This window comes from Diabrotica undecimpunctata, chromosome 3 (genome assembly GCF_040954645.1).
Source record: "Diabrotica undecimpunctata isolate CICGRU chromosome 3, icDiaUnde3, whole genome shotgun sequence".
Lineage (NCBI taxonomy): Eukaryota > Metazoa > Arthropoda > Insecta > Coleoptera > Chrysomelidae > Diabrotica > Diabrotica undecimpunctata.
Window position 1 is genome coordinate 130741396 of NC_092805.1, and position 26976 is coordinate 130768371.

The following is a 26976-nucleotide window of genomic DNA, read 5'->3' on the forward strand; positions in this document are numbered from 1 at the left end:
TGAATCAGAAAATAGACAACTGTAGCTAAGCACTTACTTTTTCCCAGGCTCATTCCGCTAAACAACTGCCCCGTCACACTTTTAGGAGCCAAAGTGACTGTTCTGCCGGCTCTAGCCTTTTCCTCTTTGGCTTTAAGCATAAGTATCCGCTGGAGGAGTGGGAGACCTGCACCGATTGTCTCTTCCGTGGAGGGTTCCTCGCTTATGGGCGGTGGTGATCGAATTGTGGAAGACGTTGGAGATAACATCGGAGGTGAGATGCTGCTTTTGGCCTTTTCTTCATTATCTTGTTTTTCTTTGAGCAATCTATAAAATATTAGAATATTGTATAATAAATTTTTAAAATAGAACTAGATTCTACAATAAGAATGAGGTTCTATTCAGCAGTATAAAAAATTTACATTTCTTCATAAATATCGCGTAACTATTACAGAGCCACATTAAAAAGATAAACACATATTTGAATAAGGAATAAAATATATCTGAATTTATTAAAAGTAGCAATTCATTTATCCAAAGTTGATCCTTTTGCGATATTACCAGATAACTTGTTCCTCGTGGAATAGTTGCGACTTCCGATTAAGTGCAAAAGCCCAAATACATATTTGATTTATAATTAAATCTAACATTTCAACTATGGTTTAGCGTTCTTTACTTATAATAAATATACTATAAAATTTTTATGATAATTATTTTAATATATTAGCAGCTCACAAAGTCATTCTAAAATACTAATTGATTTTGCTACACAGCCTATGCAACAATATTTGTAATTTATTAAGTTGGTGCAGATCCAGATTAATGTTATTTGTATCTCTCTCTATCTTTAGTCGTTTCCTCATTACTTCTTCTTTTTCTGGTGCACTCCATTACTGGAAGTCTGCAATCACTACAACAAAATGTTTTCTATTCTGCGCCACTCTTACTAATTGATGAACGTGCATGCCTGTCCAAGCTCTGATATTGCGAAGTCATGATATGGTTTTTCTGCCTACTCTCTTCAGCTCTCTATTTTCCCTTCAATTATTATTTGTAGTAGGTTATATTTGTCATTTCTCATTATGTGGTCTAGATACGAGGTCTTTCTTTCTTTATCGTTGTTATAAGTTTTAACTCTCTATTTATAGTAATTAATACTGTTCTATTCGTTATGTGTTGTATACATAATATTATAAGAAGCATTCTACGGTAAACCCATATTACTGACTGACTGACCAAACTTAGCATTTAAGAACTCTAACACGGATGTCTATGTTTAGTTTACGGTTATATATAATTTGGTTGCAGTTATTGTATTGTTGTTCCTAGCCTATCTAAGTATCCAAATTTTTGTACTTATTCTAATAGAGTGTTATTTAGAGCAATGCGACAATTTTCATCAGGTTTGCTAATCACAATAACTTTAATTTTCTGAAGATTTACTAAGGGTCATGATCTTCTACTGCCATATGGACAACTATCTTTTTCCATTAGCGTCTAGCCTGGGCTGCTTTTATAAAATCAGAGAATGTCTTGCCACTGGCTTTCACACTTGATTTGTTGGTGAGAGACCTTTGCCTCTCCAATCTTCAGCGTTTCCCGAAATTATAAGTCAAATAATTGGGAGGCGAGTCTAAAACTTAAAATATTGAAGAATTGTTTTGTATTCTGTCCACTAGCTCCGAAGCATCCTCCTCCAGCACCCATCTCGAAGCGTTTATTATTTTTATATTGTCCGTTTTATGTTTCGGACCCGTAAATAGATATAGGAAATATCATGGTACGTACCAATCTCATTTTGGCGGTCTTTGAGAAGGAGCTATCTTTTCATAGTTTTGATATTCGATAGTATTTTTGAATATTTCTATTCTCCTACGTATATCCGTTTGGCAGGAGCCTGCATTACTATTGTAATATCCTAAATAATTAAACTCGTTAACCATTTTAAACTTATTTAAGGTTCTTTGCAGTGAATTTAGATAATCGACTATTATAGATTTTGTTTTTTGTTAATTGATCTTGAGACCACATCTATTTCTTTCGATTTCAACTAGCTGTACAAGGTTTTCCATTTTGGTCATTAAGGTTAAGGTACTGAGATAAAGGATATGTAGCTGTATTGTCTGCATATCTGAGGTTGGAGACCTTTTTGCCTGCGATAGAGATACGGCCATTCCATTTGCCAATCGCTATACTCATTATATATACTCCATAAATGTTGAAGAGATGTGACGTACTATATGCTAAAGTATAGAAACTAGGGACTTCTCTGGGAGTGGGTAAGAACGTATAAGGAGGACTCAAACTAATCTGGCCTAGGATGTGTTATTCTCAGTAGAATTTTGGAATACGAATATGGACGCCATGCAAAATATGTTAAGTTTTAAATATATAATTCATGCGATTAAAAACAAAACATACGTTATAAAACTATCAAACAAATTACACAAGGGTCATTTTATGATGAGCTTACATCCAAATATATAAAGAAAGTTCCTTAATAACTTGATCTTTATCGTATCCAGATGGAACAGTTTTAGATACTGTTGCTGACTTAAAGGCTCACAGATATAACGAAAGAAAATTTCTTACCTTGGATCTTGAATATTAACAATCTTTAACGAACTATCCAGCAAAACAACGTAATATTAAAGGGTCTCTTGACAAGTACAGCGGCAATAGTAAATATTTTTGTGAATAATCCACGGATGCCTAGAATACTCCTAATAACAAGCACAACCAAATGGATGGGAAACAACCAAACTACCACAACTCGTGAAACTATTCGTAGTAATTTATTGTATTTTATTGTATATTTTAATGAATAACTAAAATAATTTGGTACGGTACATTACTTGTTTATTCTACAATAATCTGCACGAGTGGCCAAGATAAAAGCTCAACTACGTTTAACAATGATCTCTCTCTCTCTCTCTCTCTCTCTATATATATATATATATATATATATATATATATATATATATATATATATATATATATATATATATATATATATATGACCCATATGTGCAGTGGTCTGCACAGCTCGAACCCCGACAAAAGACAAGACAAAATAAAATTCTCTCCGAGAAAGGACAACCGTCAAAACACGGAACCAAATACGTACCATTAGTAACACCTTAAACAGGCCCAATAGCTATGCAACTATTTATGCACATCTCCTTTACTAACTTTAAAAGGTTTTTTAATTATTACTTACTTACTACTTACTTACATTATAACTTATGGTTTTTAATTATTATTCTGTTTCCAATTTGTTCCGGAGTTCCACAAGGAAGCATACTAGGACCCACCCCCTACTTAATATACACATCAGATCTCCCAACGACGACCAATACAACAATCGCTACATATGCCAATGACACAGTTATCATGGCTTCAAATTCTACAGCAGCTGAAGCAGCCCAGGTATTACAAAATCACCTACTTAAACTGAAGAGCTGGCTTAAGCTGTGGCGAGTCTAAGTTAACAGTTTAAAATCAACACAAATAACGTTTACTTTAAAAAAGGTGTCGCGCCACCAGTTTCTATAAACAACACTCCACTACCAGTTAATACCGTCGTTAAATACTTAGGAATCCATTTGGATAGCAAACTTAATTGGGGCATCCACATCTGGAAGAAACGCCTTCAACTCAGCTTAATCTACAGGAAAATGTATTGGTACATGAGTCGAAAATCAAATCTTAGCCTGGAGAACAAACTTCTGATATATAAATGTATTTTAAAACCGGTATGGCAATATGCAGCACAAATCTGGGGTACCGCAAGTAATACCAACATACAAAAACGTTTTCAATCGAAAGTACTGCGCCAGATCTGTAATGCCCCTTGGTATATCACGAACCACAGATTACACCACGATTTACAGCTACCAACAGTTAGCGAAGCAATATCTGCTGTAAACTCTGTATACAAGAACAGACTATCCTGCCATCCAAATCCGCTGGCCACGGATTTGCTCAACATTTCACACGTAAGAAGATTAAAACGACCAGACCCTTTGGACCTCTAGTAAATCAGGAAATATAGAGCATAGTGTCATGGTGCGGTGAAATAACAAGTTTCTATTCTGGTGTTTTCTAAATATTTCCTTAATTTGTGTTTTTAGCCTTGTAATTTTCATATGTGTGTCAGTGATGTTTACCTGTAATAAATTCTGTTTGTTAAGTGAAAGTTTAAACTAATTGATTATCATAGATTATATTTATATTATATTTTACCTGGGTGCTCGCCACTGGGCAGCTTCCCACTATGTTATTGTACATAAATCATACATATTGCTTATTGTTTATAATGAGACAGATTGCAATAAACATTGGATGTCAAAAAAAAAATTATTATTCTGGTTTTATTATTCTGGTATAGGCTTTTCGTCAGTGTTGACAGATGATCAGGAACTCCCATCTCGTGTAAAACTTTCTACAAAACTATTCGGTTTATGCTGTCCAATGATTTTAAGTCAGAGTCAGAGCTTTTTCAATGAGTAGTGGTTTATTTAAAATTTGCTCCCTCGTGTCCTTACCCTTATTAAAGCCTCGTTTTTCTTGTGGTATTTGTCCATCTAGGTATGTCTGCATGTGACATTTAATGATTCTCAATAGAAAATCATTACTTGGGTGTGAAATTAGTGATTTGGTTCGGTAGTTACTAGATTTGTAGTTGCATCTTTTTTATAAATTGGAGTAAATGGCTCAATACACCAATTATTGGACCATTTGCCTATTCTCCATATTTCATTGCACACTTTCCACATTAATTAAAGACCAGTTTCATCATGTTCTGTAAATATTCGGCTGTGATATCATCAGAACCGGGTAATTTATTTCTTTTAATGTGTTTTATGGCTTTATCAACTTTAGACCTAAGATATCTGGTTCTCGGTTTACTGGTGTAATTTCTAGTGTTGTAATGTGATAAACGATAAAAGATTTCCCCTTTATATAGTTTTGTGTGGTATTTTCCAAGTCTCCAAAACCGCGTACATATCATTTATCATATTATGACGGAAGTTAAAATCGTGGATGTGGTTACAGGCTATTAAGAGAAAATTTCATCTAAATTATGGACAAATTTTAGGGCTAGGTTTAATCTAAATTTTTTTCGCCATAACTAAATAGAACACCAGATCACAGACCAATATATAATTATAAAAGATCTCGTTTAAAGATATTCTTATGTGTAGGTCTTTTATATGCGAGACTCTTAGTTTGTAGTTTAACTATAAAATTGTTTTCATATGTATGCCTGATTAATGATGCCATTGTACATATTGTGTACACATATTATAATTAAGGTGCTCAGATAATGTATTTAATCGGTAATTTGATCGCAAACTGATTAAATTTGGAGCTGACCGTAATCTAAAATGGGTAGGATCATGTAGCTGTCAGGAACTATTTCCTGCTCCCTTAAAATATGGATAATGTCGTCTACATACAAATAATATAAAGAAGCTGAAATACATTAAAAATACAACTATGAATATTAGAGTCCCTAAAACTTTTCGGTATATAAAAGAAATATATAAAATTTAATGAGAAAGAAGTTGCAGGAATATATTGAAACACATTATGTAAAAGCGTAAAAATATTTAAAAACAGTTAAGAAGCACACCAGTAAATGTAATTATAGTACGTAGTTTATATAATTAATAAAAGATATACTCGTCGTCGCGTAGAAAAAGATTGAGGAAAACTACAGAAATAAAAGTATAATAAAAAAAACACATACACCCAGTACAATACAAAAAGACCATTAGGAAGATTCCAAAGAGGTATCACAGCTGAATATCAACATTACAAGAGCTAAGATTATAGAATAAACAGGACAATACCCTACAAGATAAAGAAGAAGAAGAAGAAAATAAGTTGTACTGTAGGCCTTGATGTCACCTACTTGGATGTTTTTCACTATGTTTTTCTACTTTCTGTCCAAGGCAGTCATCCTATGTTTTGCAACAACTGGTGTTTGTCGATTACATTTTTTACTTTTTTTCTTCCTACATTTCTCAGCAATGTATTTTTTATTCATCTTTTCTAGCATTCTCGCGGCGTGTCTGAATCAGCGCTGTATATTTATTTGAACGATTTTAAACGAAAATATTTCATCATATTGTCCATAATTCTTAAATATGGCATACCTTATCTACCCGTCTAAGAATAAAAAGCTAAATACTAATAAAAATACCAATAAAATTTTAAACGAAAAAGTTTATTTTTTTTGGCCTGTAAAAAAATACTTTACCAACATACTAAAAAAACAAAAATTAAATCTTTTACATAAAATAATGATTATTAGAAAATTATGATTAGAAATACAAAACAACAGTATTTACTTAGAAAGTACAATCTAATAACAAAGAGTACTTAAGCATAAATCTCGTGAAATGACAAGTATTTAAATCAGTCCTTCTACAAAGACCACGTTACATTTCTAATAAATATTTTTTCTGGCCTTCTGGAAACCGCATTTGTCAATAATTCCGATATCAATTTTTTCAGAAAATTCGGATTCGATAGAGATCATGGCCAAATCTGTAAGTTTTTCTTGTGCCATATTAATTCTTAAGTAATTTTTAATAATTTTTAATTTACTGAACCTTCTTTCTCCTAAAGTCATAGCAATAGGTAAGGTTAGAACAATTTTTCATTATAATGGGCTACCTAAGTGTTAAGACTCCGTTCTAATTTTATTCATTTATTTTATTTTAAACGTGGGTAGGCCGCGAAACTGCGAACCCGACTCTGGATTCTTCGCTACAGTTAAAAGAGGGTACGGGGCGAGCAGACGAAATGACCGCCAAACTGCTACGCGTAAAAAGAGACGAGTCAGAGACAGACTTCCAACGCAAAATGACATTTTCATTTCTCGGACACTCAACACATTTTAATGTTTATTTTAAGTTTTTATGTTGTGTAATCTAATTTTAGTTGTATAGTTGAATAAACACGATAAAAGTATTTTGTGTTTAAAAATCCAGGGATACATCCCAAACACTAAGCTCTGAAGTCACAGTAGGCGGGGATTTTAAAAACTTTTCCAAACATTTCTAATTTGTGTGTATTTGTCCCATAAGAAGTTGGTAATATTGATTTTTTTAATTGTTTGAAGAATAAATTAGAACTTTAGGTTATGGACATTCATTCTGTGCGATTGGTATTAGGTAGTTGTTAAATGAAATCGTAGGCTTCCACGGCCAGAGTCAGAATTATAGTTTATTCGTCTTCCGGGTTTGGACCGTGTCATTTGTGAGTGACCCAAAAGTGGGTTCATCTCGACGTTTCGCTACAATTGTATGTAGCTTCTTCAGGAGAACAAGAACAAGAACAATGTAGCTTCTTCTCCTGAAGAAGCTACATACAATTGTAGCGAAACGTCGAGATGAACCCACTTTTGGGTCACTCACAAATGACACGGTCCAAACCCGGAAGACGAATAAACTCTAATTAGGTAGTTGTTGTTTGTGAATTTGTGGAATAACAATATCAAAGTATTAAGATATGTACTATGATTGTACATATTTTAAGTTTACGTTTAATTTTTAAGTTCTTATTTACAAAGTGGCTTTGACTAGAATATGCTGGTGTCTGATCGGCCTATGGTGGAGCAGTACGGCAAGAGATAAGGGCTTGCGGCTCAGTGATACTCCTCCATAGATCCCTACTGGAAGGGCGAGGTGCCTAAATACCGGTGTATATATATATATATATATATATATATATATATATATATATATATATATATATATATATATATTTACGAAGCATAATGCATAATAAGTATAAGCAAGATATGAATAAGCCAACGCTAATATCGCTTTCAAGAAAAAAACCCTTTAACTGTTCTTCTCGTTCATGTTCGTGGCTTCAGCCTCGAATGCTGCTATTAAGTGAGGAACGTGTCAATGTTTGTAAACAGTAGACAATAATGGGCTGCCAAATTTTACACTACAGCCTAATTTCTTAAGCTATACTTTTGAAAAAATTAACTTATGATGAAGGAGTTTTATTTTGAAAAATACGTGAAAAATTTGATTTTTTGATTGATTTATTGATAGAAATAGATGCGGCCTACGACCGCTCTTTGTTTTGGCAGCCCACTTGCGATGCATAAACTGCATTTCTGCTATGATCGGCCCTTTACATTGGATGGAAGAATAGAGGTCACAATATCCTGAGAAGGTGATTGTTTGGGCCGGAAGCATAAACAATTATATTAGAGGGCCACATTTTTTGAGGAAAACTTAAATGCTCCTCGTTATCTGGAATTTCTTCAGGGTTATTTGATGCCACAGCTGGATTAGCTATTTCTAAATAGAAATTATTGAGATTCGAACAGGATAAGGCTTCCCTACACTTCGGCGCTAAAATTAATTAAATAACGTTTTTCCAGGTAGGTGGATCGGTAGAAAAGGATCTATGGATCTAAATGGCCACCAAGGTCCCCAGATTTGACTGCGTTAGAATTTTTTAAGAGGATAATTGTATCGTTGCAAAGCTGCTTAGGATACCTTTAAAATGAGGTATCCTGTGACTCGTTTTGTATTTGAAAAAATCGTCGACTACGTCATTACGTCTACAGTGATGACGTAATATACAACATATTTTATAGCAAGTAATGGTCATTCTTAAATTAAAATTCCTGTGTCTTAAGTTTTAATGAGTTAATAAAAATAAGTTTTAAGTATTAATGAAGGAATATTTAATTATAATAAAATTAAGATACTAACTTCAATCTTTGTAGAAGTGGAAGACCAGCTCCTATTGGCGAAGTCGCTGGTTCAGAGGCACTCGTATCCCTTCTATCGCTCTCTTCTTGGCTAAGATCGTGCGATTTGACTCTTGACATCCTCTTTAGAGTTGCTTTGTTGGCATAACTTGGTGGATGAAGGGGTTGAAGTTCCAAAGACTCCTCTGACCTGCGGTGAGTTTTTGACTTTTTCAAGGCGTTTCTTAAACCCTGAAAACAAATGGTTATGGTATAATATTGAACGAAATCTTAAATACCAATGCCAGAAAAATAAAATCTATATGTATTATTTTATCTGTTCACCTTGTCTATTGTTTTGTATATGCGAATTTTGTCAATACATACATTTCCTTCTGTTGTTTCAGATGATAAATTGATGTATTCATACTATAGACATCTTTGCTTACTTCATTTCTGTCTTGCTAAGCCAATAATATTTTATTTGTTTTTTTTGGTTACATTTATGTAATTGTTTGTTGGCACACAAGATGTTAGTCTAAAAACGATTTTTGTTGTACATAGGCTTACGTATTAATACATCTAATATTTCATTTTCAGGTTGGTTATTAAAACCGTTATTTAAAGGTCGGTACACATATACGAGCCAAACGGTATGCATACGGTATGCGAACGCTATATTCGTTAATGTGTACGGCAGAAAAAACCGCGTGCGTATTGTTTCATCGTGACTCGTCGCGAACCATGGACGTATAAACATAGATGGACCCAGCAATAAGATACCTTAAACACACACTGTTTTGAAGCTTCGATATTCCTGGACAAGAGGGTAAAGGGGAGTAAAACGGGTATCGATAGACTGTGATACTTCCTCAATGAGCATAAGCGTGCTTAAATTTTTACTCGCGGGGATAATTATTCAGACGTTAATAATTGGAAGTAGTAATAATGTATAAAAACACGTTTTTATAAAAAAAATAAAATACAATTTTATTTGCTTTAAAATTAATACAATAAAATATAGTTGAGCTCAAGTTAATTTTTTAATAGGTATCAAATAATCCTACGATAAAAAAAAATCAATTAAAAAATATACATTTGTCAAATTTAAGTACATACCTATATTTATTGATAATGTGTTAAAACATATTTTTTCAAATTGTGACAAATTTGTTTTAATACAATATCAATAGATTCCACGTAGTAAGGGTTTCTGCTACAAAATTATTTATTGATCATTCCAAAGCTCTTGCTGGCATTTGACATAAAATTATTTGCAAATATACCTACTTATTAAAAAGTAGGCGTGAAAATGTATAAATTATTGGAAAGCTATTTACCGAACAGAAATATTAAAGTAAAAATGGTAAATAGACATAATAGAAGACGTTGGTATAGAAATAAATTTTTATTGATTGCGAAATAAAACAGTTTCATGATGAATTCCAATTTTAAAATATTTCTCAAGAACCAATTGTAAAAGTTGCATAAAGTGACCATCGATTGCATCTTCATCATACATATGGTCACCAAAATGCTCATAGATTGATTTTGGGACATTTTGTATGGTTTTATTAATCAAAATATTCATAAGGTTTTTAACTAGTCTGTTGTAGATATTTATAGTTTTATTAAAAAATCTGAAATATTTTTCAGCTTCCTTACAAGTTTAAATAACCAAAAAGGATGCTTTTGAAAGGTTTTTTTATACTGTTTTCTCTGTTGAAGTTTAGAGTAAGTTTCATCATTAATTAATATTATTTGGAAACCTACATAGAAAAATAAATGAGTTTTATTCATTTCACTAATTTATTGTTAATTCATGGGAAATAATAAATTAAAAAGCTACTAAACAGATCTTTTTAATCATATGATGTCTACTTACAATTTAAAAATGTCTATACTAATTTCATGAACTAATATCTTGTTCAATACATTAATTAATATTAATTAATAAACCCAATGGTACGCCTATGAAAGACATATTTTAAAATGTAAACACACAGGCTTCCTCAGTTCCTCATCTTAAATAATGTAAACAAAACAGTACTTACAAATTAAATGAGACATTGGGATGTAAATATTTTGTTTTTTTTTGGAAATGCAAAACTGTAGCACCATTATTATAATTTGTTTAGTTCACTATTTACAAATATCACTTAAAATACAGCCAAAATATCGAAAAACAACTTTTCCTCATCTTGGGTAAAAAGTAAACAAACATGGACATGACATGGAACAGCATTTGAAGTTTGACGTAGAGCCATAAGACAGAGAAATGTAAACATCGTTGCCATTAATAAATAGGTTTCAGTGCTTCTACATATAAAATAATTGGTTGATATCTGTTATACGCTATTATTAAATGATATGCACACTATGTGCACATTTGATGTTTTAATTACAATTAAATATATTAATATAAGTAATAAATTATTATTTTGGTTTGGTAGCACCTGTAGAGTATAAAATAAATATAGTAATATTTTCAGCGATACGTGAATAAGATATTTTAATAAAAAAATGTGACAACATTTGAAGATGCTGAGAATGTGACCTAGTCAAATAATTTTGGCTTCACATTTTTATGTTAATAACTGAGTCCATCTATGTTTATACGTCCATGTCGCGAACCAATTTGTTGCGGTTTATTCCACGAGTTCAATGGAAGCTCGTCTTTCAGTTTGGACGGTGCTTACTAGACGCAGCGAACATTTTTATTGTCTCATCAAATCGACATTGTATGAATGACGTGTTCCTTCCTAGAGAGACGTGAGAAAACAGTAAACTGATTATTGCACATATTTTTATTTTTGTTAAACAAGCAAAAACAGAAACATAAATCAGTACCCAAATTATAAATAAAATGAATCATTTCGCACAAGTGTGTTCGTTGTTGGTTTGTCGCTTTCCATGGATCGAGATAAGTATGCGATCAGTACGATGTAGAATATTTTTTAAGGATCTGTACGCGTACAGTACGTATACCGTTTGGCTCGCATATGTGTACCCACCTTAAGATTTAAAGCAACCAAAATGTCTGACATGATGAAAATCTTTATTATGCCAATTCCAAGTAAAATATGTGTTAAATACTAAAATACATTTGTGCCCCGAAACCAGGAAGCAAAATAGTTTTAAGGAATTTTTATAACATAAAGATTATACAGTCTACCGCTTCATCTTAAGCCCTAATTTCTTTCTCAAATTTGCTAAAATTCTTTAATAGTAGAACCCTACCCAGTTATCTATAAAATTATTTAGAGTCTTGACTATTTTTAGTATCAAAAATAATACTTAAACCATACCTTAGCTTCACTTTTAATTTTGTCGACGAGTCCTTTTTCTGTGCCGTGAAAGTGTCCGTGATGGTGGTCTTTATTAGGTGGATTACGCGCTGACGCTTTTACCTCCATCAGTCTCTTCCTACCTAAAGCTTGAAGAATTTCTTGAGCTTCCGGGTAGTCTTTCATTGCGTTTAAAACATCTTCACGAGACAAAGAAAACAGCTCCGAATATCCCACCGATCTTACGTCAGCTGTTCTCCTAAAATAAAAAGACAAATACAAATATGTAAATTAAAAAAAACATACAGAGTTTGTCCATGATGAACAGTAGACAGTACTTGCCTTGGCTCTTGATATGTTTATGTATAATAGTAAATATTGAAAGTGTTTAAATATCGATGAAGTAAACCAACATTATAGTTTATATAATTACATATATTAGCTAAACTTAAAATCGCATTTTGAACTTGATATCTTAGATTTTTATTTATGTGATTTCATTCAACGTAAATAATTAAGAGTGTATTAATAATAAACAGCAACTAGTCTTGTTTTCTGTTGGACCAAAGAGATATTATTTTTTGGCGACCGTGTGAAAATAACTAATTGGTATGTCGTCCGATGTTATTACGAGCCCTAACAACTAAATGTTCGGACATATGAAAATTTATTGAAAATGTTCATCTTCACAACCTTGCTTATTGAAGGAACGAATACATTAAACTCTATTATTAATAATAAAATATTGAAATGGCTTAGTCTCTATAAACTTTGAATTGCAGTATTAGCGGTAAAATAAACGAAAATATTGCATAATATTGTGCAACTAAATGCTTAGACAATTTAAAAAATTATTATTTTAATATGGGGTTACATCGCCACCCGCCTTTACAACCGTGGGAACCCTCGCTGGCATTGTTCGCGCTAAGGATTTACTCAAGTCGGGGTCGAAACTATCCTATGATTCACCTAATTTACTCTACAAATGGGCAACAGTTCTCTGTGAATCATTACGCAATTTCTATTTCATCTTATGCCACAATGTCTCAATAACAATAACAGGTTGACTGCCAGCCTCTTTTTCCTTGCATTGCCAAAGAGTCATTTGAGTACGACATATGGTACTCAGTCCAGAAGATAAGTTCAAATATTGAGCGTCATATATGGTACTCAGTATAACTTAAAAAACTGCATATCGTGTACATAAGCAGTCACTCGACCTGTACATTTTATATAGAGAAATTAAAGTTTTGGGCTCAGAAAACCGTTCCATGATTTTAGCCTGTAGCTAGATGGTATCATACTTTTTTTTATAAAGGTCGTTTATCAAAACGTAATAAAAACGCTTTTTTAGCTTTAATATTTTTTTAACAACTAGCGTTACTCTAAAAAACGGTACAAAAAAAATATTCGACAACTTAACATAAATGCTAATAACGAAAAATTACTGTAGTTTAGCAGCATGCACCTTAAAAAAGCAGTCAGAACATAAATATTTCGCACAAGAAAAACATTTTATCCACATACGTGGACGTGGTTTACGCCTACTTCTTCGGAATACGTATTATAATTTATATTTTTAATGTGATCAGCTATTGGCTAATCTTCAGATATGGGAACATTCTCAGGTGCTGGTTCGTGCTCATTATTTAACTATTCATTTCTCAAAACTTAATTTTCACTAATTTCGTCGCTGTCCGAATCTTCACTGTCTACTGCATACTGTGGGTCCGCTGGGTCACTGTCATGAAACTCCAAAATAGACTTTTTTCTTTGGAATCCATTATTACAATTTACAATCGCGACTGTATTGGAAAGCATCAACAGACAACTAAACTACCTGTTAAAGCCTGCAAAAAGCTTTTTCTATATTTGCTGCTACTAATAGGATAGACATCTATCGTTAGCAACCCCTAATATTCTTAATTTTGGTTTACAAAAATCTGCAGGTCGATAAATATTAGAATATAGTATTTTATTTTGAGTGGCTGAGATGGCGCTCATGGCCCCCTGATTAAACATACTCGTGGGGCCATGAGCACCAATATAGGTACTCAGGTTCAAAATGGTGTGAAATACTTAAAAAAATATTAACTAACCTCCAAAAGATTTTTACAAAAACCTAAATTAAAATAAAAATCGTCTTGGCCTCATGGGTCAACATGCTCTAGAAGAACTGTAGCATAAATGGCAAGTTAACCGAGTATCACATGTGGTACTCATGACAGGCAACCTGTTACGGTTTGGACTGTTCGAAGGCCATAAGAGGCCTTTAATCTTATTTTCTGTAAAACATTTCTTAGTTGTTTTAGCTGTATAACTTGCACGGTCTTGCTGGATATAAAATTCAAGTCCTAGTAGAGATCGTGAGCACAGAATATTTTTCAAAATTTCTTGATATTTTGCTTCGTTAATTGGGCCTTCCACCAAATCATATCTTCCTAGATCCGTTGATGACACGCACCCCCAAATCATAATTTCTTTGAGAAACTTCACAGTTCTTTTGAGGGAATCCTTTATGGAATGCTTTATTTTTAATTCTGTTTTCGAAAGTCTCTAACGCAAAAATTTAATTTCGATTCGTCACTAAATATGACTCTAGACCAGTCATCAACGGTAGATGAAATCTTCGATCTTGCCCAATTGGAGCTGTTCATTTTTGTTTTTTTGTTATTAAAGGTTTTTCTTTTGCCTAAACATTACGAGTAATAAAAAAATTTTACATTTAATAAAAAATTACGAATTAAACTTATAAAAATTGAGTCCTGATTTGTGTATCTAGGTCCTGCAGCTCTCCCTTGATAATTGTTTTCATGTTTTTGCATTTCATTGTGCTGTGATAACTCGTAAAGTGTTTCAAATTCCTAATTTGCATATGGTCACTAGTAGTCGTCCATTCTTATCAGACAGACACTTGCAATTCCCAGTCTACGCGAACTTTTACCTTTCGGTTGGTGACTTTCATCCTCACGATAATGCTTATGTACATTCGCAACTGTAGACTTAGCCAGATCTAATTCTTCAAAAATTATTTCTCGTATTTTTTTACCCCAAAATTTTTTTTTAAATATTAATTGATGAAATTTAGTATATGTCGCACTTCCTCTGGCCCTTTTTGAATAAATATTTTATCAGAGGTTTTCACTAGAGGTTTGTTATTGGCTGTTATGAAACTTACGACTTATGATGAGTTAATGTCAAAATTATTTATTTTGTAAATGGTAACTACCTTATTTCGAACATTTCAGAATATTTCCAAATATCTAGTTGCCACGATGGTATGCAATATTTTCGCTATGTTACCGCCGATACTGCAATTGAAAGCTTATGGAAATCAAGCCATTTCAATATTTTATTATAAATGATCGAGTTTATTGTATTGTTGATCTCGTTCTTTAGTTCATTAAGCAAAGTTGTGAAGATGAACGTTTTCAATAAATTTTCGTTTGTCCGAACATTCAGTTGTTAGGACTCGTATACAAAATATCTCTTCAAAGAACAAATCATATTTCTTAACGAGCAGAATTTTCCTATGAGATGCAATATATACCTTCCGTCTTTAAGATTACTTGATTCATTAAGTACTTAAATAAATCCAAAATATATTTTATTTTTTTCTCATTTATCCAATAAAAGAATACGTATGTATGAGTCAATGGGAAACTCCATATGGAGTAAGTAGATTAGTAAACTATATATATATATATATATATATATATATATATATATATATATATATATATATATATATATATTTACAGACGGTTGAAGGTAACCGGGAACGACCCAATACTAAGGAAGCAATAAAAAACGGGTGCTTCTAAGTGAGTGTCTTTTATTAAGAGTCAAGTTTTCGCCACATAATTTTGGGCTTCATCAGAACTTGCTGTAATGGAAAAACATTCTTAATGCCATTGAAAAGTGGCAAACAAGGCCTTTATTAAATATTTAAAGTTACTTTAATATAAACATGTGGTGTTTAATATAAACACATTTTTGACAAGAAATTGTTAATTAAGTCATGTGTTGTTTCAACTATCACATATCGTAACAGCACCTGTCTTAATCACTTCTTCTTTTTTTTGTTGGCATAGAACAATAACATTATTCAGTCAGAAATATTAGACTTTTTTAATTGTCACACAAAATTAAATTAAAGATTAAATAAATATGGGTCACTCCTCTATATAAACATATCATGTTTAATAAATCTTTGGTTTGTAATTAGTCTTGGGTATAGTAGTCAACATGACGGTAAGGTGTATGTATTATATAACTTTTTTCGAAGAAACAAGATAATAGATATAAATTAAATTCAAAGTTCATGTTGTTCTCACAAAAGGGGAATAACACATCCGTGTAGTTGTTAGTATATCACATTTGTATCATTGTTGTCTTTTTACATGATTGATGTTAGTAGTATAAACATAATATGTCCAATATATATATTTTGTCAAAATTTGAATTTTGAGAAAGAAAAAGTGGAAAAATGTAAAAAGACAACAATGATACAATTGTGATATACTAACAACTACACGGATGTGTTATTCCCCTTTTGTGAGAACAAGATGAACTTTGAATTTATTTTGTATCTATTATCATCATTTATACACCTGTTTCTTCGACAAAAGGTATATAATACATCTCACCGTCATGTTGACTACTATACCCAAGACTAATTACAAACCAAAGATTTATTAAACATATGTTTATATAGAGAAGTGACCTATATTTATTTAATCTTTAATTTAATTTTGTGTGACAATTAAAAAAGTCTAATATTTCTGACTGAATATTGTTATTGTTCTATGCCAACAAAAAGAAGAAGTGATTAAGACAGGTTCTGTTTCGATAGGTGATAGTTGAAACAACACATGACTTATTTAACAATTTCTTGTCAAAAATGCAGGCCACATGTTTATAATAAAGTAACTTTAAATATTTAATAAAGGCCTTGTTTGCCACTTTTTCTCTGGTTGGGAGATGCGTTTGGTTTGTTTTTAAAAATATGTGTATGTCCATGTCAATTTTATTATACACTAAGAGATAGTGTCGACATTAAGGTAAGATTAAAATAACATCTCTAATTATGATATTGTAAAGAATGTTTTGACGTGACAACGTCTTAAATTAGGTTGTGACTCGGAGTCACTCATGAAAAAGTGTAACGCCCGCTCACGTCTGTTACGATGAGTCACCGAACGAGAGAGAGGCCCGCCGGACCGGCGAATGCCTTGCGTCTCTCTCCCACTCAAATATGATCGGTCCGCTGCGCGCGCAGCACTAGAGCATTAGGCGCGTTGAATCGGTGCGTGCTTGTGTCTCTGTCTTTCTCGAGCGTTCTTGGCGTTGGAAAACCGAGAAAGCGTCATAATACAAGTTCACACGTGTGGTTAAAGTATCGTCAGCTGTGTCTGTAGTGAAAATGTGGAGTGCTTAGATTCGTCATTTACAACAACTACAACAATAAAGGTAAATACTTGTACACTAATATTTCATTATCGTAAACTATGATTGATTGATTAATTGTTAGATTGACACAAAAGTTGAGAAACTAAGTTTATAGGTTATGTCATACTATTGACAAATGTTGATAGTGTTAAGTAAATTATTAGTTTAAATCACTCTGCAATCAATCGTAATTCAGTCGATTGAGAAGAAACAGCGCGTTTCAACTGCAAACAACTATTGTGCAATTTAATAATATTCATATCAATAAATATTCTACCGAGAAAAAGACGTTGTCACGTAAAATCTTCGCCCGTAAAACCGACTTTACAGGCAACCGATTTTTTCCATTAAGGCAAGTTCTGATGAAGCCCAAAATTATGTGGCGAAAGCTTGACTCTTAATAAAAGACACTCACTTAGAAGCACCCTTAGTATTGGGTCGTTCCCGGTTATCTTCAACCGTCTATGTTTACCAGCCCCCGTTACTGTCTTTGACTTCCTTATATATATATATATATATATATATATATATATATATATATATATATATATATATATATATATATATATTAATTTGCAATCAATTAGTGTATTTTTTTAATCTACAAAAATTTAATTTTAAAATGGTGTATGCTCGATATCAACATATTTAAGGGACTATCTTATAATAATTACTATTGTAACTACCTAATTAATAGACATCTTTACTTGTAAAATTCACAGACAAGTCGCCAAAAAACCATAAAGTGGATAGGACATTACTTCAAATAATAAAAAAAAATAAATTTAATGTGTATTGACATCGGTCAAACTGGTAGAACTTTTAATAAACAAATAGCAAAAGATAAAAGGGCTTTCAATAATAGAAAAACAAATTCTATCCATGCATTTCATCTTTTAGGCTATAATCACTTTTTTTATTGACGAATTTCAAATTCTTCACATTCAAACTAAATGCCTTATGCTATCTTTATTAGAATCTATGAAAATTAACAAATTAAAAAAACAGACCAACTGAGTCTGAATGATCAACTTGAGATAAACAGTTCTCCACTCCTCAACTTATTCAGTGTATTCAGACTATAAAGTGTAAACGCATACTAAAAATAGATAACTTGAGAAAGGCACTCTGCCGAAACAGCTGCAGTGATAACAAAATAAACAATATAATATATTTTATGGAATATTTAAAACTAAAGTTATTAGTGTTCTATTGTTAGATAAACAATTATCTCACTGAAATGCAAAAAATGATAAACAGTTAATTCTTAGATTAGTTATATAAAAATGTATTAATTTAGGTTTTATGGTGGGAATCCAATATAATTTATTTATATCTAAATAAATAAAATTTATTATAGGTTTATTACTTATAGGTTTATTTATGGTTCATACTTACTTGTTTAATCCATCCAAATTTAATATTCCGATTTCTCCAAAAAAGTCTCCAGCCTTCATCGTTGTTAGGACTTTTCCATGTTCGCTGATCACTTCCAATATACCATCAGCGATGATAAACATCTCACGAGCCACTTCTCCTTTCCTGCATATCGAATCGCCCGGTGTGAAAATATATGCTTTCATTTTTAGGACTAAATCCCTTAAAAATTCTGGTTGGCACTCTTGGAATATAGTTACCTAAAATAAAAATGACGGGTAGGTAGTTTTATAGTTGAAGTTTACTGCCAAATGGTTTAATTTAGAATTGCAAATACTTGATCAAAATATCTACTAGGCATAAAAGTATATATGGGTAAATACATTTAAACGTGAGGAAAGAAGAAATATTTAAATAAAATGCGTTAAATTGATAAATGTTGTAAGTTACTTGCCAAGTTATATTAACTTTTGTAAACTCAGATATAATTAAAGAAGTTTAATAAAAGTTTAAAAATAAACGAATTCACGTAGCAGAAAACTATTTGCTAAATGGATTGCATTTGTGGTGGTTATTTTCATTCACTACCCTTTGATACACCATATTGTTCATTTTGTTTCCAGGTGCAGAAAGAACGAAGCTGGTGGTTTGTCTAAACGTGAACAGCGCGGAAAATTGGCCATGACTCAAACAATTAATTTTTATATTCAGTCCACAAACTCTCAGATATTGGCTTTGTGATTTGTTTATCATCATAGCAAATGCAATCGAGTATTGAATTTGTTTAAATTCAAAATGCATGTCAGTTGGCTTTATCGGAATTCTCGGAATGGGAACTTTCTCATGATAATGATGGGGCCAAACTTTTGAAAATTGTGCAGTGGTAGGCCAGAAATATAAAATGGGTTAAAATGGTATAGTATGGCTTTAGAATTCATGTTATTTTTTCTACAAGAATTACTAAAAACATCTACCATAATTGATTATATTTTCTCAGATTTCTCACCTCTTGCTGTACGCGCTACAATTATTACTGCAGGACTGTCTGATCATAAAGCAGTATATACTAAGTTTAATACTCCTAACCATCCTCATAAATCAAAAGTTAAGGTAGGATTTTTTCCGCTAAGAACTTGCGTAAATTCCAAAAATTTCGTAATTTGACTTTTGGGTGGTTCCCTTTGTGGACGTGGACTATAATTTTAGTAATTTTTTAGATAGGCTTATCTGCATTTCAATAAGGCATTTCCTTTAATTATAATTAAGTCAAAACATCACAAACACTGTACCACTGAATATGCGTTCACTACTGAACATCCAAAAATTTACTACCAACGTCTTTGTCACTGAATATATCACCAAGTACAGAGGAATCCTATCTAAAACCTATTAAAACTTAAAAAACTGTACAATCAAAATCGTCTGGAAAGCTCTAAAAATGTTGCAAAAAAACTTGGTCCATAATAAACGACTTTCGAAATAAAATTAACATAGCTCAAACATTTTCTCTTCCAAACCCTTAAAATCTAAATGAACACTTCGTTAATATGAGTAAAAAAAATATAACATCAATTATTTTGAGACAACAAGATCCTATTTCCTATCTTCCCAATTTAAAAAAGGTCTCAAATTCATTCTTTACAAGAGCACTTGATAAATCTGAACTAATCCAAACTATCAATATTATCAAAATCAATTCTTCATGTAGTTTGATGAACTATCCATAACAATTTTCTTAAATCTCCCAAAAAATGAGTTGTAAATCCTGGTCTCACTAATTAATGATTCCTTTAAAAAATGTATATTTCTAGAGTACCTAAAGATAGCCATTATTATTCCTTTTTATATGGGTTGTGAAAAATTGAATGTCTGCAACTATAGACCCAGTGCCTTACTAACGGTCCTATTATAAATTATTAAGAGACTTATAAAACTCCGACTTATGTCCTTTCTCGTTGAAAACAACATTTTGTCACAAAGTAAGTTCGGGTTTTTATCTAATAAATGTACCAGTGATGCTATGTTTTTTGTACTACATAAGGTATATCAAGCACTAAACAATAGTCTTTACATTGCCACTCTTTTTGTAACTATACCAAAGCTTTTGATTGTGTAAATTATGACATTTTGATAAAACAATTTTAATTTTTACTGAATTCGAGGTATTTCTTTAAATTGAATCCAATCTTACTTGGGGAATAGTAAACAACTAGTTAAAACAAATAATACTGATTCTACTCACAAAATCATTGTATGTGGAATACCACAAGGTTCAGTATTGGGTCCTCTACTTTTCCTTATCTTTATAAATGACATCGCTAATTTTAAAATCGATAGAAAAACATTTCTTTTTGCTAATGATATCTGTATCACCTAAAGAAACTTTAATATTGACGGCCCCTTAATGATCTTAAATCGTACAGTTAGATCTCTATTTAATCTAATGCTGTATCAGTAGTAGCGGGTTCTGTGATACTACCATTTTAGATCAAAGCTATCACATCTGCCACAATGAAACATGGGGACAATGTATAGTTAAAATCCGTGGATATTTGTGAATATCCGTGGTCGGCTTATATCTCACAACTGAAGAAAAGGCTATCAAGTTCATTATTTGTTATTCCCCAACTAGCAAGGGTTATTAACGTTAAAACATTAAAAATGACATATTTTTATTTATATGGGACAATTCAACAAATTCACTTCAATTTTTCAGGATTTCAGCGGGGGTTAGTTATCTGGAACACTGCCGACCTTTTTTTATCGAATCGCTACCTAGTCTGTTTGTAATATTTCAAGTTTTGACTGAAATTCGCAGAAAACGGGTCCACTTAATAAAGCGGTCTGATGTTTACGTTCACAATACGCGAAACTGTCACTACGAAGAAATCGCTGTAGATTGCGTCTATCAGATAAGAATTGCCTTAATCATAACTATTACAATATTTTACCAAAAAGTATTAAACAACTAAGCTGTAATAGTTTCCAGAAAGATATAAAAAATATCTTCTGAAACATTGCTTTTGCTGCTTATAAGAATATATTTATGACGCATTGCAGAACGTCCACTGAACTGCTTACTGTGACTTTGCAATGAATAATTTTCTGTTTAATCTGTTCTTGGTTGTGATATATTTAGTTTACGTTCTATATTTCTTTTTTATATACCTACTATCTACTTTTGACTGGCTTCAAACAATATTTGTATTTGTTAAGTAGTTAATTAAAATTGTTCTGAAGCTATTTTCTTGTGGCATGTTAAAGCAATTACTATTTAAATGGGAATAAGCCACAATTAAACGTTAAAGTACGTTTATTGACATTTCAATTTCCACTTCAGAAATCGTTTTGAAAATACAAACATTAATAAATTAAACAAATTTTGTTTTTTTTGTTACTTGGTGAAAAATTCTTCTAATAATTTAATTTTATCTGACTCATTTAAATTGACAATTCAGACATACATTATACATTTTAAAGTAGATGACTTTAAAATGATATTGCCAATATTGTTGAGTTGCGTTCCTGGGACGACTTTACTTGTAAGATAGTTTATTCGATTACATGAAATCAACTTTAACTTGAGAATATCCGTCAGAAAAAATCATAGTATGTAATTCGTCTTTAAAAAGACAAACACATGCCATGATAACAGTAAAAATCTCCTGTTACTGATTTCATAGTAAATTATGAGGGAAAAACTACGAAAAAAACCTCACAATACTATCCCGACATGGTAAGTATTCGGTCGTGCATTTAGTTTTCTTCCAATAAACACCAAATTCTGATTTTATATGTTTGTTATTTAAAAAACATAAATTATATATCCTCTATATGTCACCGACTTACTAATACTGATATTTTCCTTTTAATAACTTCCTCTTTTAATACGGGTAACCAGATGCTACTACATTCTGCCGAGGAATTTGCGACACAATTGGTCTCATTTAGCATAATTAGAGCCGCTTCTTTGATTTTTCTCTTTTTACCATCCGTTTCTTTTAGGACTATATTTGAATCATTCCATTGAACCCTATGTTCATTAACCCATGCGTGTTTACATATTTGAGATCTATCAAATTCTCTATTTTTAATATAAGATTGATGTTTACTTATTCTAACATTTAATGGTCTAGATGTTTCACCTAAATAAAACTGATCGCATTCACAAGGTATACTAAAAATGCAATTCTTTGTCCTTTCTTGTTCATTGTTAGGTTTGGTTTTAGACAAAATAAATCTCAATGTGTTTGTTGTTTTGAATGTTGTTGAAATGTTGAATTTATTTTCTATCCTTTTAATTTTTTCTGATAATCCTTTTATGTATGGTATTGTTATTTTCCTCGTATTATTTAGAGAATCGTATTTTGAGAAACGTACTTAAACCTTTAATTGTGTCTTATTCCCATTTAAATAGTAATTAGTTAATTAAATAAACTCTAAACTCTATGTGTTTATTGAGAGTACTTATTCCAACTGTGAAATATCTGTGCCATAACTAAAAATGTTTTGGAGGCACAATGGTTTTACTGTATGGAAATTTTTTTCAAACACCATCAGTAATTCCAAGATTGACCGTTTATTTCATTCCGCTGCGAATGAAATAAACACTTGCCTAAAATCATAGACTCTTTTGCGGTATATAAAGAGACTGTAGCTAAAGACAAAAAAGCGAGTTGTATTACTAAATTTTCTTTTTGTCGAGGTGGGAGTTCTCCAAGCAATTGCTAGTTATCAGTACTGACCGTATTCTTGTCGACGAATCGAACGGATTGATTCGTTTTTGCTAAATTATTGCATTTTCGTCTTAACGATTAATAAACTGTTTTCGAACATTATTGCTTATCACAAAAATCACAATATTGTATAAGTAAGCGATCAGTTTAGCAGCTAAAAACAAAGATGTAGATAACTTATAATTTTTAAACTGAGATTAAGTTTGCCGGGGTCACGATTGCACAATTTTTAACTAAAGATTGATTCGGTTGTCATTATGCTTACAACCCTTAAACAACCAAAACTATGTAACGGAACGAGTTAAGTGATGAGAAAACTGATGGAAAATATACTACACGCGACGATACTCAAAAAGAAAATTTGAAGATTAAATTCAACATTCGATTGATATTTTATTCGCTATGATTATAAACAAATCACCAGCAGCCCATCCTTAAATTATTGTGGACACAAAATGTTTTTAATGAGGTCAATTGTACGTAGCATATTCTTATCTAGACAAAAATCTGCTTTGTTAAGTCTCGTACCTGCCAACAAGACGAAAAATATAGTAAATTCTTCAATTAGATGTGAATTACTAATTCCACCTCAATTAGCCCTTTTAAACTTTTACTAATTTCAATTAATTTCATCTTTATAGGAAAATGTTAAAAAAACTTAGCTAGAGCACAACATTTCTTAATTCTAAAGGTCGTGGCATATTATCGTGCACGTTGCGTTTCCCGCACATAGCGTTTAGTTTCCGAACATATAATTTAAATGGTTTTAAATATGAACAACGCACACTGTCCGGAACATAGCGTTTCAGACACTTAACGTTTCCGTTCAGTATATTTGGAAACAATATTTTACTGATGCCGACGGCTACGTAACGAGTCGTAACCGGTTGGTAAGGATAATGTGAATTAGATGTCCGCCGTTTTCCCCCCGTTGTTTATTGAGGTATTTGTTTGATTTTGATACAGAGTATTTAAAAAAATTATTTTCGAGGCTATTTTGTCATTTATGCATGTGTTTTTATTGCTTTGTGACAATTAATTACGAAAGTGATAAACAATTAGGACTTTTGTACGGAAGTGATACCTCTTCTTTTTAAAAATACTTTTTGGTTTGATATGTATGGCTTCGTTAAATGTAGTATTTTGTTTTTAAACTGAAGGTGAAATTAAATTTAAAACATATTTAAACTGACTCCTATTCATTCTAAAATATCCATAATATTTTTCATCGTCATCAATTAATTATCTGTATAAAGTCCAGTATTCACATTTCTTCTTCCTTTCTCTTAGCATTGGATGTACTTCAAACCTTTTTAACACAGTTTTTCATTCTTCATCGTTAAGTAGAAGAGCAATTACACATAATTTTTGTCAAGAAAAGCGAGATCATATCTTCACCGAACCAAAACGTTCTATGTATGGAAATGAACGCGCAGCCAATTGCTGTGGAAATGCTACGTGCCGGAAACTATACGTGCACGATAATATGCCGCGACCTTAAGGCAGTACGAAGTTCCCGGATCAGCTATTAATATTATAACAGTTTCAGCTCCATCGAGCAAAAAGACAAAAGAGGAATTGTAAAGGTAGTGGGGGCAAAAATATTATTAGACAGGAAGTGCCATCTTGAGAGGCCACATTAAACAAGGAAAGAGAGACTCTTTCCTTGTTTAAGAAATCAAATTTAGTTAGGTTATGTCATTTTTGATGTTATTGTTTGTCCAAACTGTCACATGAAAGATTATTTGTATTTTCTATTAAAGTTTTTTAACAATTGCTTCACATTTTAGACTATTATTGTTATTATTTAATTAAAACTTTATTGTGTCCTAGTTTAAAAAAAAGTATTTTAAGTGTATTATGTATTAATATTATGTAATATTATTATTATCTAATATAATAAATAAATAGATAAATTAGAACCCCTACACCACTGTATGATTATTGTGAAGTGTCATATTTAAATTTGGCGCATTCGCATTTCCGGATATGTCCGCAATCAGAGGCCACTTTTTTGGTCTCCTTTTCATAACGATTAGATTCCCTCTTTTGTCTTTTTGCTCGATGTTCAGCTCTCAGACCATAGCATAGATCAAATTATTTGTTTATTTGTGTATGCGTAATAATGTTTCAATTTATATATTTTGTTAGTTACATAGGTTTATTTAGTCCTTTGTTTAAAGTGGAAAATATCGTATCTAACTCTGTCTTTTTTTATTGTGAATAGTTTTTTTGAATTGGTTATATTAGTTAAAGAGGGTGAAAAGTTCTCATAGTTTCAGCTGGATTCCTTGCCGCAAGTGTTAAGTTTTATTAAAAACCACAAAGAATTTATGATACGCTTGCAAAGTAAAACTTTGCAAAAGTTTTACTTTGCAAGCTGCAAATAGGTGCAGTAAAGATGCAGTAGAAGTAAAAGGTGGATGGTTTCACTAACTATTACAACAAACATTATTAACTACTGTTTCTAGCATTCATATTTGTATAATTGTTATTTAACATTATTGTTACGTTTTATAAAATTAGGAGAAAAACATCTAATATATTATTTATAAAAATCCCTTGTTTTAACTTAATGAACAAATATCAATCTTTAACACGAATAATTATATTGAGTATCTACTTACTTTTTTCAAAACACTTAAATTGACATGTAAGGCAAGCTCAGTTTTAAGTTTATCTGGAAGCAGCCCCAAGGCTGTGTTAATATCTCCTCCACCTTGTATACGTCCTCTTGACCACGAGTAATCGTACCACCTTAAAACTCTTCGTTTCATACCGCCCGGAACCTAAAAGTTAACAAAGATACTATTAAATGTAAATTTTTAAATTTATATAATACAGGTTAAAATTTTATCTCATATACATATTAGGAAATAAGCTGACGGAAGAAATAAATATTAGATATGTATAAAATTGGTGTTTCAATAATAATTTATAATTTTTGTAATATGTGTCTAATTTTTAGTTAGTATATTGGTTTAATACAGAAAATGAGAGAATGTTAAGTCGGAACAATTTTTCTAATACCAATAATAAAGTAGTCACTATTAATTGTCGCCAATATTTTAACAGGCCGCCAGTGCAAAAGGAGTATAAGAATACACTCTAATAGGTTGAACCAAAGTTTCAAAGCAGTCGTCAAAGACGAAAATACCACCGAACCTATAAAAATTATTCGAACTAGAGTTTTGCTAATAATATCAATGTCGGGACCCTAAAAAAGATAAAAATAAGTTTGCCACTCGCACTCCTGGGCTTCCCCCTAAAACCGTACATCGTAGGAGGAAAATGGAAAGCATTGATTTAACAAAAATCTGTATACCGTAGAAAAAAATTTAGCTAAGCTATAGCTATAGCTGAGATAATTTTGAACAAAAATATTAATTGGCACTTTTTGTGAAAAATAAACCGT

The 26976-nt window shown here is 31.7% G+C and overlaps 1 protein-coding gene across 1 annotated transcript in view; it reads right to left on the reverse strand.

Moving 5' to 3' along the window:
- Nucleotides 1-26976, reverse strand: part of Cngl (Cyclic nucleotide-gated ion channel-like) — a 591998-nt gene that overhangs the window by 60864 nt on the left and 504158 nt on the right. The window contains exons 12-16 of the mRNA XM_072526928.1: nt 26189-26350; nt 18847-19085; nt 12019-12256; nt 8733-8962; nt 38-306 (exon numbers count right to left, since the gene is read on the reverse strand). Coding sequence (XP_072383029.1) covers nt 38-306; nt 8733-8962; nt 12019-12256; nt 18847-19085; nt 26189-26350 — 1138 coding nt within the window. The remainder of the gene's footprint in view (nt 1-37; nt 307-8732; nt 8963-12018; nt 12257-18846; nt 19086-26188; nt 26351-26976) is intronic.